Raw genomic sequence first — 13206 nt, forward strand, 5'->3', positions numbered from 1 at the left:
TCAACGATTTAAATTTACATTTTCTATTTTAGGCAAGTACACTTCATAGTGTATTAAATAAAAAAACTCAAATTATAAGAAAAAGATCAAGGGCATTATTGTCAAGTCACACAGCAAAGAATGAATGACAAAATATATAAACAAATTTATTGCTTCAACCACTTTTTGAAGAGGGTAAAATCTGACTTCAAATCTGACGGTAGTAAATATTTATACAGATATTTCAGCAGATATCGTTTTGTATCATCTCAAATCTGACAATGGTTAGCTCAACCTACCACACGAGTTAAGCCGAGCCGGGAAAACATCGGAGCCGAGCCGATGTGAAACTTGGGGAAAAGGAAAAATAAAATAAATGTAAATATAATATGATTAAAAGGTGGGTTATGCAGTAATAATCATCCCCACCACCTTATTATTAAAAAAATAATAATAGTATTAAAAAAAGGGGCTAACCATAAATAAAGCTCCAAAAGCAAGACAAGTGAGGGTGTTTGTTTTGTTTTCCCTTTGCAACAGTCTCTCTCTCTCTCTCCAAAACTCTGAAATGGAGGTAGTCCAGAATTCAGCAGGGGAAGTGTTAATGTGGCTTGCAAACAGGGCCTGAATTCCTTTTCTCTCTCCTTTTTCCTTGTTTGTGACTTCTGTGAAGGGACTGCACATCATTTTGTTCAAACTGTTTTTTCACTCAGATCTACCTCTCTCTCTCACTGCATTACCCTGTTTGTAATTTGTGTTGCTTGTGCTTTGAGGGGGCTGCAAAATGAGTAAAGACGAGTTCTTGAAGATCCAGGTACCTACTTTCTTTTCTCTTACACGCACATTTTTCTTGATAAATGGTGAGCTCGTGTTTGTGTATTTGTTCTCTGTGTGTGTGTGTGTGAGAGAGAGAGATAGGCTGTATTGCGTGTGCATTCAGTATTTTTTCTTGTTTAGGGACTCAAGATTTTCAGTGCCGTTTCTCTCTCTCTCAGTCACTCATGTTTTGTGTTGATTTCACTGAAATGGACTTTTTTCGTTGGGATAAAGTTTTGATTTTTGTGTAGTTTCAGTGTTGATTTCTTGTTTTCCTGGTCTGATTTTGGCTCAAGAATGTTAAAGTTGCAATCTTTATTCTAATTGAGGTGGCTGTGTCTGTGTGGTTGGTTGCTTGTTCTTGCAGACTTGTGTTCTTAAAGTCAATATACACTGTGATGGATGTAAGCATAAAGTGAAGAAAATCTTGCAGAAGATTGAAGGTATGAACAAACTTTCTTGACTAATTTATGGTGAGTGTGTGTGAATCTTGGAGAGGAATTAATGTGGGGTTTTGGTGGTAGGTGTATACACTACTAAGATAGATTCAGAGCAAGGGAAGGTGACTGTTTCTGGGAATGTTGATCCAAACACACTGATAAAGAAGCTAATCAAGAATGGGAAGCATGCTGAGATGTGGGGTGCAAAGCCCTCCAACGGTCACAATCAAAACCAGCTCAACAACCAGTTCAAGAATCTCCAAATCGACCACGGTGGCAAAGGGGGCGGTGGTGGTGGGAGTAAAGGGCAAGGCCAGAAGGGTGGTGGTGCTAACAATCAGCCAAAGGGTGGCGGTGGAGGAGGCAAAGGAGGAGGAGGTGGTGGTGGGGGAGGCCCCCCTGGGCATAATCAACAGCTGCAGCAGCAATTGCAGCAGTTGCAGCAGATGAAGGGGTTTCAGGATATGAAGATGATGCCTCAGTTTATGAAGGATGCGAAGATGCCACCCGGCCATGGTGGGAAGGAGCAGAATGCGAAGTCGGTCAAGTTCAAGCTGCCTCAGGAGGAGGACTTGAGCGATGATGATGATTATGATGACGATGACTTTGATGATGATGACGATGATTTTGATGATGATGAGCTCGATGAGATGGATCACGCGGCCATGAGTAAGATGAAGGCGGCTATGGGAGGCGGCCATGGTGGTGGAGGACCGCAGATGCCTCCCGGGATGATGATGCAGAACATGATGAATGGCCAGCTCCCTCAGATGATGAAGCCCGGTGGCGGTGGTGGTGCTGCTGCTGGGAATGGGAAGAAAGGCGGGGGCGAAGGTGGTAGCATTCCTGTTCAAATGAACCACGGTGGTGGAGGTGGTGGTGGGAAGAAGGGTGGTGGTGGGAACCCGAATCAAGGTGGTGGTGGTGGTGGTCCGAAGGGGGGAAAGAATGGTGGTGGTGGTGGAGGCAATGCTGGCCAAAATAAAAATGGGGGTGGCGGTGGAGGAGGAGGCGGAGGAAACGGGCACAATTTCATGCCTAATGGGGCCAAGAAAATGAGTGATGGACCTCATGGCATGCCTAACATGATGGCTATGGGTGGTGGTGGTGGTAATGTGGGGCCTATGGGCCAAATGGGGCATATGGGAAACCTACCACCAATGGGGCAGATGGGGAACCTTGCCGCCGTGCAAGGATTGCCCGCGGCTCATGGTGGTGGTAGTGGTGGTGGTGCAGGGTACTTCCCGGGTGGTGGGCCGCCTGACCAAATGGCGGGGGGTGGCAACAACAACCCCTACTACCAGCAGCAGCTAGCAGCCATGATGATGAACCAGCAGAGGGCGAACGGGAACGAGAGGTTCCAGCCGATGATGTACGCGCGGCCTCCCCCAGCCGTGAACTACATGCCGGCGCCCTACCCGCCCTACCCGTACCCTCCCCCACCCGGCGAGCGGGCCGACCAGTATGCCATGTTCAGTGATGAGAACACCTCTAGTTGTAGTGTGATGTGAGGGAGGTTGATGAATCAAGAGCTTAATAGTTCATAATTTCTTGAATTGATGTTATAGTACTACTACACATGGAAATGTTTTTACTTCGAGTTTGCTTCTCTATATGTCCTCTTTTTTTTTATTTGGCTGAATTAGGAGTATAATTTGTGAAATGCAAAAAAATAGGATGGCATTTGAGAAAAATAATGCAAAAGGGAAGAGAATAAAATAAACCCCATCTACCTGTCCATTTCTATCTCTCTGCACAAATTGTGATTTCTATATCTTGCTCTAAATTTATGGTTCACACTACCTTCACGTGAATTTTAGTATTCAATAGGGGGTATGTGTGGTGTGACACTAGGAAATAAAATTGACCAAGTTGAAGAGTATTTGATTCAAAATCTAGTCTATATTTAGATTTGTTTGACATAAGATAATGAAAATGAATGATTATGTATATTGACTAGGCGTTTTTAGTGGAGGATTTAACGTTTAGTGGTGGCCAATTGCATTATGAATTTGTGGAGTGTGATGTGGGGTATAGTGTAGTACAAAATTTCATGAAAAAACATTCAGTCCTTTCACTGATTGACTGTGGCATCCACACTCAATTTGTGTATCTATTTAAAATATTTAAAGTATTTTTGTGTGTGTGTGTGTGTGGACATTCAATTTCTATATCGATAGTCTAATTAGTGAATTACATCGATTTTTTTTTTTGAGTTCTTAGATAATAGATTGTGACTTTGGTGGCGATATGTCTGAACTTTTAAATTTGGGAAAAAAATAACATCAATTTCCTAAAAAGTTTGTATTATTGATTGGAGATGGAGAAGATTGATAAATCACTATCGATACACATTAGAATTGTTTGTCATGTAGGACAATTTTGGAATTTTCTAATCACGAAATCTTTGGGAATATTATCTGACACTCTAATGAAAAACCAAAATAAAGATAAAAACGAAAATATTAATCATTTTGGCAGAAGAATCAGTAGATTGTAGTGTCTACATTAGTAGATAAACATTAATTAATTGTAATTCCTTTTTTGCACACTTTGGATTAGAATGGAAATCTTAATTAGCTGTAGCTTAATTATTATTTGAACTCTTATCTGCGTCCTAGTATCATGACTTAATTAGTATAAAATCTATTATTCTTGAATTAATGCTCCACCCTGTTTAAATTTGAGCGATTAATATATAAGGAAGGAAGTTATTTATGTGTGTATGCTTAAAATGAAAATAATACTGTACAAAAGAGTTGGAAGATATTTTATGCTATTTCTAGTGGGACCTAATTAAATTTGATGTTATTATCCATGGATGTCCATATTTTGCATTGGATGCACAAAATTTAATGACGACGTCGCGATAAATTTGAATCCGATATCTTTAGTTATGATATTTAGTCGCTCTACTTAAATTATGCAAAATTTAATAATCATGTCACGATATCTTTAAACCCGATATCTTTGGTTTCAATATTAATCACTCTACTTAAATCAATACAAACACTATATTTCTGATATATTTGGTTACAGAGGCATAGCCAGAATTTTGCTTGAGGAATGGCAAAAGTATATCATATAGAAATTTTTTTATGCATTTGAGAAGGGGCAGATACCCTAGTTGGGTATATGCTGGATCTGCCCTTGTTTGGTTATGATATCAAATCGCTCTATTTAAACAAATACAATCACCTTACGTCTAGTTATGACAATAATTTAATCGGTCTATTTAAATCATTACAAACACACGTTGTAAATACACATTTCTGATATCGTTGGCTAAAGTATTAAATCGCTCTACTTAAACTAATACAATCACCTGATATCTTTGGTTACAATATTAAATCAGTCTATTTAAATCAACACAAATCTATACAATATATAAAAGGGGAGTTTTTGAATATTTAGGGAAATATTCTTTTAAAATAGATATTAGTATTATTTAAAATAAAACTACTTTTGTTTTATTAAATTGTTATTTGAAGTCAGTGGGAAGTTATTTAAAATTAATAGAGAGTTAATTAATGGGTGGTTAGTTTCTTTTCTCCTCTCTAAATCTTCGGTGTTTTTATTGCTTATGCTGAATGTTTTTATTTTTGCAAATATTGCAGGTCAATTTATTGCCATAAGAGGTTTGCTTTCTTCTCTAAACTATCTTTCTATTTATTGTTGATCTAATGATCTCTTTTTTTGGTATATGTTCACAAAAGATTTGCTCAACTTTCTTTTTTTAAAATCATTTATCTGTTTATTGTTGAAAGATTCGCTTAATTTTCTTTTCTCTAAAGTATAAACTATCTTTCTGTTTATTGTTCATTTACTGTTTCTTTCTTTGTCATTTATTGCAGATGAATTCACGAGCTTAACATGTTAGTTTCCTTTCCTGTTGTTTTATGTTTTTAGTTTGATTATTTAATTTATTTTTGCTTCTTATCGTGTTACTTTTTCTTTTGGATCCTATCTACAATAGAAGAATGATATTATATCGTATACTAACAATTTAATTGTACAGTTATTCTTCGTTTTTACAGGTAGTTTATTCATATAGGGAATTATTTGGCATCATTAAGAAAAGTATCATACACACAATTACCTTCAAACCAGTATTTTGTAGAAGAAAAACTGTCATAATCATCTTCGTGGATGGTGTGTATTTATTGTTGACTGACTAAGTTTTAATAATTTTTAGCATGTGTATATATCTATATAGGTTCTGCATTTGCATTTTTTATTGTTTTTATATTAGTTATATAGAATATTATAAATGACTATTAATACGACTAAATATTTTTGTTAATTAATTATGTAAAAGTAAATTTTTTATAATGTTATTTTTAATTTACTAATTAATATATGCATTGAATTACACTCCACGTTAGTATTTGAAGTATTTACTAATGTGATTTGAATAAATTAATTTCATTTTATTCTTAATAGTAGGCTTAGGTTTGCTCATATATTAATAGTAGTAATGCAGTATCTATATATTCCATTTGTCAAAATATAGTATCTATATCCATGCTCTTTCTCTAAAGAATATTCAGATCCGCTTGTATTGATTTTCAATTTCATGCTCTTCTGCAAGAGCATAACACCACACCAATGCTCTTCACAAGACCTGCTCTTACACTATAAATAAAGAGTGTACTATATAATAACCTTACTAAAATCGATGTATATCAAAGATCGTCAGCGCGTAGGTTGAACTAATATACACTAAAAATATACATTTATAATATTTTTTTTATTAAGATATTAAATCGCTCTACTTAAACTAATACATGCACATACTATAAATATCAAATACACATCTATGTGGTTACTAAGTATTACACAGTCATATACTCCAGAAAAATATTGATATAACTATGATATAAAAGAAAAGGTATTACAAAAGAATAAAAGCAATTTGAATTTCCATGATAACATAAGAATTAAAAAACACATATTTGAAAATGAAAACAAACACCCTCTAGTTGAGATAAAGATTGACTATATCATAGAGAAGATTGTTGTGTGACACAAACATAATATTCCACCTATGTCGAAAATAAAGTCATTTACTTCTTTTTGTCGGTCCCAAAATCATCAACTTTTCTTACAAGACATAAATCGAATTTTCATTTCCTATAATTTAGTTTTACTAGTAATATTCTTTGAAATTTTCTTCTCGGTCGATTACTACTTTTTAAATATGTCTCTTATCTTCTTATTCACTAATAAATGTCATCTATCCAAAATTGAGTACAATTATGACATTTTTCCCATTTTATTCGTGTTTAGTGATACTTTATGAAATTTGGCAATTAATTGTACTCCACCTGTTTATTTAGTATGATGATTAATAAGATTATTAAGTCAGATTTTCTATTTTTCAATATGTGTAATTTGATGGCTAAGAACATTTAATGAAAAGAGTCAGAATACTAAATAAGAGTGTAGTACAATGATTTTGATAATTATGTTATTTACGATAATTAATAAGGTTTTTTGTTATTATTCGAAATGAGGAAGGATACCACAATTACTTACAACCTCGAATTGAGTCGTGAACTTTGAAACGCATGCTACATATACATAATATTTTAGTAAAGAAACGTGATTATAATTTCTCAAACACGATATGGTATGTTAATCAACTAAACCATCCAAAAAACCAAAATTAGTTGGAGTCTTCTAATAAAAATAAGTAAATCACGGTTTAATCACAATTTGTTTGCAATAATAACTTTGATTTTTTGTTATATTTAATATAGGGAGTAGTACTTACTATTCTTTTTAAAAAAGATATGTAGATAGAATTAAATGTGACGGAGACAATGTAGAGAGAGAAGAAGAGCTCGTTAAAGAGGTAAATCAAACGTCAAATCTAACGGCGTTGAGACTCCACAGGAATTTTGCAGGATATATGGTATAGTCTTATCACTAAAAAATAAACAAATTAGAAGAGAGCATCAAAAGTAGAGATATTCCAGTGCGGGCGACCCCAGTGTTTGGCCATCGGCGGACATACTCATCGTGGGCCCCATCTCATCTGTCTAATCACACAGTAAATTTAGTGGGACCCGCCTCTCGTACTTGACACTTGTCACCCGACTACTACATACTCCTACTCCACTACTACTACTAGTACCATTTTCTGCTTATTACACCATAATTAGTAGAGTAATTTATTCGAGAAAAGAGAAGATAATTCCAATAGAATTATTGTTTGAGACTTGGAAATTGGAGTAGCAGTATGTTTGCACTCCATATTCAACGTAGGACTCTGAGATTTTGTCAAAATAAGATTTAATCTTAATGTCTTAATGTAACATGCACGTCAAATTTAGACAATGAAATTATATTTCTTACATGTGTAATTTAGAACGTTACATGTTACTACCTCTTTACCTGAAAATTTGATACATATTACTATTTTAGTCCGTCCCTGAAAATTTAATACATTTCACTTTTACCATTTTTGGTAGTGGACCTCATATTCCACTAACTCATTCCTACTCATATTTTATTATAAAACTAATACTTTAAAAGTAGAACCCACATCCCACCAACTTTTTCAATTCACTTTCCATTACATTTCTCAAAACCCGTGTCAGGTCAAAGTGTAGCAAATTTTGGGGAACGGAGGTAGTACATCTTATAAATGAAAATGTGTCACCTAGAATCGAAACAGACGAAATAGATATAATCATACCACAAATTTTACAATACAACATCAAATTGTAAGCTCCAATATTTGATTCAATGTTGTTCCCAAATTCCGATTCCATGTTTTAACATGACATAACAACCATATAACGGTTTTGAAATAATCCATACTATTTTATCTGAATTATTCAATTCCTAAAATAAACAAAAAATATCTAATAAAACTCTTAGCACATGCATAATAAATAAAACTTCTTCATAAGAGCCGAGCTTAAATTGTCAATGAAGAACTCAAGTAATATGAGCATAAATTAACCATGAAGAAATCAAATGGCACTAGTATACAATGTGTATAAAAAAAACTCAAGTAATGCGAGTTTAATTTATCGATTAAGAACTCGAGTGACACAAGCATACCGAAGAACTCATATGGTATCAATAGAAACTTTTAGCGAAGTGTCTCATAAAACGAGTTTAAACTAGCTTATTGTTAACAACCAAAACTAGTGATTACTCCCTCTGTCCCAATTTAAGAGTCACGGTTTACCATTTTTGGGTTTTAGGAGTCCCGGTTGGAATATTTCATATATAATATTAGGCCTTACAATCCACTAACATTTTTTCACTCACATTTTATTATAAAACTAATATAAAAAAGTATGACTCACATTTCACTATCTTTTCTCTCTAAATTTCCTTTATATTTCTTAAAACTCGTGTCGAACTCAACTGAGACTCCTAAAGTGGGACAGAGGGAATATTTGCTTAAGATTTTCTTGGATTTTTGGGCTAGATTGAAATAAAGTAAGAAATGAAATAGTAGTAGCTTATTGTCGTGAATTTGTTTATTTATAATTTTTTTCAACAGTTTTGGGGCTTCGTGAGGTTGAACAAAATTAACTTATTAGGTCATTAGCTAGTCCGATATTATATAGTGGAAGCATAGTCATCAATTATTTTAAATTGCTCAATATTCTTCCCAATTACTACTATCTTATGGAGTAGTATGAATGTATGATAAATATGGTATGCAATTCAGCCTAATTGAATCTCAATGTTATCTTATCTTAACGAGATTACTAAAAAAAATGCTCGATACATACATAAGGTCAACTTTGATTGAAGAGAAACTGTTAGGTGGAAATAAGGTCAAATTAACTTTCCTCAAATCTCATAAGATCGAAGAATCTTGGCACACAATATATTTAATCATATCTTTAATATAGCAATAGTCCAGCAACATGTACGTCGATCCATTTGAAAACTCACTTTTTTAATTGAACGTCAATCAAGATCTAAAACACTAGGATCAACAATTTAAGTACACTCAACTAAAATAGAAATATAACTTGATTTTAAATTGAAAAGATAAAATGGTAGGAGTATTATTCAAAAGCTGCTAAATATATTTCAATTTGTTGCACGTGGTACTCAAACTACATGAGAGACACCAATCATGCTTACTACAATCATGATTTTTTTATATTTAATATCACGATCTTACAATCTTGTGCATGATTTTAATCATTACATGTCTACCTCCTTTATATTTTTAATTTTATTATTTAAGTATTTAGTACGACCATTCTTCTCCCCGGCCCTTTATAATTGAAAAATATGTGTGACTATTTCATAAATTTTTAATACTTTTCTTCAAAATTATTTTTTAAGGAAATATTTGAAAATTTTGTAGGTCTAGAATACTGAATACCTACTCGTTTATCCTTTTTTTGTATATAAATATGAAAATTTTGAAAGCCATCAATTGACGAGGAGAGTCCATGATCGATACACCAGATATCAAAAGAGAATTACAAAAATCACAAAAACTAACGATAATATCAGACATGCATATAAAGAATATCGACCTCATAATGCACCACGTACTCAAATTACGCCCAAGTAAACAAGTGACACAACACAATCTATTAAGACAAGGCAATCTAAGGATATGAAAAGTTAATTGCAGAATATTTTTGTCTTAAATAAATTTTAAAAATGGTTATACATTATTGAAAATAATTAGGTTGCTATGTTGATTTTAATTATCTCAATTGACTGGTCGAAAATTCGGCTCTATATATTTTGGTCAAATTTAATTTTTACGGTAATTCAACAAATCAAGGACACATACAATTTTTAAGGAAAAAGAAACGTGACACCCCCATTTAATATACTACTACTACAAAACTAATAATAATTAGCGTACTCATTAAGAATGATTCTACTTAATCAATCATCCTAACGTTCTATCAACCTAGGGATTGATATATTTTTTTCCTTTATTTAGGAACCTTATAAATTCAACCTTGCACTATACTATAACAAATCCCTTTTATAAACTAATTATTGGATCTAATAAGCAACAAATCCTATCAACTTGTCGAATTGTTACATGTCAAATCCATCTGTTAATTTTCCAATTCTAATTATATCTTAGTTGACAGGAAGTACTATTTTGCGTCCAAGGATTAACAATCCCCTCACTTGATCTACGATGGAATCATTTTATTTTAGAAGTCTTAATCATTAAATTATTGTGTTTGAATTAAGGAATTATTTGGATTGAAGCATCAGTAACGCGTAGATCAAACGATGATATCATCAATTTGCCACTCATGCGCAGGGATCTCCGATTCGTATATTACGTGGCGTACCAAATTTTAAATGTATATTTATGATACTCCTCTATAAATTTTCGTGACGTATATCAGAAGAACTCACTCAATGCGTACCATTTTGTGACATTCTTAAATTCTACCACTATCTAATATGGTTTAGATTCTCAATACAAAGGGTCGGAGAAAGGGGAGGTTTGGACACCATCCCTTTGCCCAAGTGTCTAGACGCCAAATGAGTCAATTCTTCTCAAATTTTCAGTTTAATTTAAAATATTGAAATGCGGCTTTATTTTGAATGTTCCAAATTGGCCTTGAAATGACATAGAACATAGATATCCACACGATATTGTCGAACCTCCTAAATAGGACACCCATCCAAGATAGCAGACATTCTTTTGTATGATTGAGAATACACATAGAAATATTCCATCGATCCCAACAAAAATGTCAAAGACTACTAGGTGGCTCGCACTTGAAAAAAAGATGTTCAATAATTATGTTCATACCTATACAAAATGCATCAATCATCCTCAGTCTCGGCTGCACCAAATCGCAGAAGAAACCAAACATGAAGTTACGCTCTTGGTAAAGATTCAATCTTGAATGAAGAATCTCCTATATTCGCCTAGCAGATTCTCTTGCCCATAGATTTATCTACAATATAAAAATTAGAAATGGAGAACTACCACGGGGGTTGTTGGCCTTGTGTAAGCAATATAACCACAATTATGCCACAACAACAATTTAATTGTTGTCTTCTAATTTGGTCTTGTTAGCAAAATCTGAAATACATTAATTGACATGGAGATTTTTAAATTAATAGTGAATAAAATTAAAATTTGATAAAAGTTTAATTATTTATAAGCAAATAATCATATTTATATTTATAAGTAGATAAATAAATTGATTGGATTTCCAATCAAGGGCCAAGTATTTTGTTTGAAATCCCGTGACTAACTAGACTTATTAGAAAGCAACATTAACCTAATTTAAAATTATAAAGAGTGATAGAAGTCAAAAGAAGTGGGGTTGAGAGGGTTAATTTCGAGGGACTTCCCATTCAAAGCTCAAACTTCTAGGTATTGTTTAACATATAATCAAGTGGATACTTGGATTGAGTTTAAGGTAATATTTTTTCTTTAAAATATCCAATACTTCCTTAATTGTATAGGAGTATATGTCATACACTTAAACTTGGTGATCTAATAAATTAAGTTGTACAATAATAAGATGGGTGTGTATGGATTTTGCACAATACAATAAAAAATAATGCAAGATTGTATTGCTTTCCAAGTTTCTTTATTCTAGCCTTGTGTGGAATTAATTAGCTAAACTAATAATTGGAAATATATATAAAAATTAATTCAAGAATTGGTGGGTTCTACCATCTTCCCTCCATAATACCATCACCTTTCCCCGATTTCAGTCATTGGTCGCTGATTCCTCTTCATTAATTAGTTGAAAGAGAAATTAAACAAACTTTGCCTATTATTAAATGAATGAGTTATTAACATGAAATTATAAAGTTCCTTAAATTTATTATAAATTTCCCGCTAATTAATCTTTATGGATTTGTTAGAAAAATATTGTTGTCGGAGAATATGATTTTCAATAAACTTTCATTTACGATTATTGAGAGAAAATTGTTTTATTTTTTACTTTAATTGTGGGGCTTGACTGTTAAGAGTTAAGACCCGAAATTTCTACATTTGTAGTGTGAACGATTTCCCATGCTAATAATTTTTTAAACTAGCGTCGATGGAAAGTAATTCTATTTCCACACTATCTTCCTTTCTAGATTATGTTAGCTTTTGATTATTTTTTTTTACTTTATTTTTAAAGAGCATGCAATTTATATAGGTCTCGAAAAAAATTGATTAAATATATATGATAGAGTTTTATCAATTTTATCTCAAAAAATTAAATTTATCCATTTTATCTACAACCATCTATAATTTATCAATGACATCTCAAATTTTGAATTTATCAATTTTATCCACAACCTATAATGAGTGTGTCAATTTTTATTTCAAGTGTTTTAATTATCAATACTAACCTAATGTTTTCAATTTGTAGCAACTTACTCAATATACACGCCATTTCACTGTGCACCTCGCAATTTAAAATTTGCCATAGAACTGAAACAATTATTAAAGGTAAAGATGAATTTGTTTGATTTAAAAATCGAAATAAAATTGGTAAAACTAAAAATCAGGGTAGATGGGATACTTAACTCTCATTTAATATTGAAAAGATTGAGATATAATTGGTAGAGTTGTTATACGTTTAATGCTCATTCAATTTTATAGTACACGAACATATAGTACATATCTTAATGCACGATATTGGGTATAAATGTATATAGCCAATAAATAACACAATTTTTAACAAACTTTATAATACTACATTTTTTACCTAAAAAATTCAAACATATTTTTAATAGACTTGGTGTTTATTAATGGAAATCGTATGTGGGTTAATATTCAACATGGACATTCATCCCTCAATAATTAATACTCATATATGAATACTCCTATTTATGCATTCCCATCTTGTTTTTTATTGAGGAGTTTCTACGCTTTCTTTCTCAAAATAAAATAAAATTAAATGGAGCCATAGATCACGTGGCTATTTTAGTTATTTTATTTTTTTATACTATTGTAAAGATTTATTTGAGAAAATAGTATGAATTG

The 13206-nt window shown here is 32.6% G+C and overlaps 1 protein-coding gene across 1 annotated transcript; it reads left to right on the forward strand.

The window, feature by feature from the left end:
* The first annotated feature begins 474 nt into the window (after positions 1–474).
* Positions 475–2848, forward strand: LOC125207129 (uncharacterized). Its single transcript, XM_048106349.2, has 3 exons — positions 475–793; positions 1163–1238; positions 1320–2848. Exons 1-3 carry the CDS (start codon positions 764–766, stop codon positions 2744–2746), a joined length of 1533 nt encoding a protein of 510 aa, XP_047962306.1. The 5' UTR covers positions 475–763; the 3' UTR covers positions 2747–2848.
* The last annotated feature ends 10358 nt before the right edge of the window (positions 2849–13206 follow it).

Source organism: Salvia hispanica, chromosome 6 (genome assembly GCF_029641045.1).
Source record: "Salvia hispanica isolate PSC_SH4W2 chromosome 6, Shi_PSC_v1, whole genome shotgun sequence".
NCBI lineage: Eukaryota > Viridiplantae > Streptophyta > Magnoliopsida > Lamiales > Lamiaceae > Salvia > Salvia hispanica.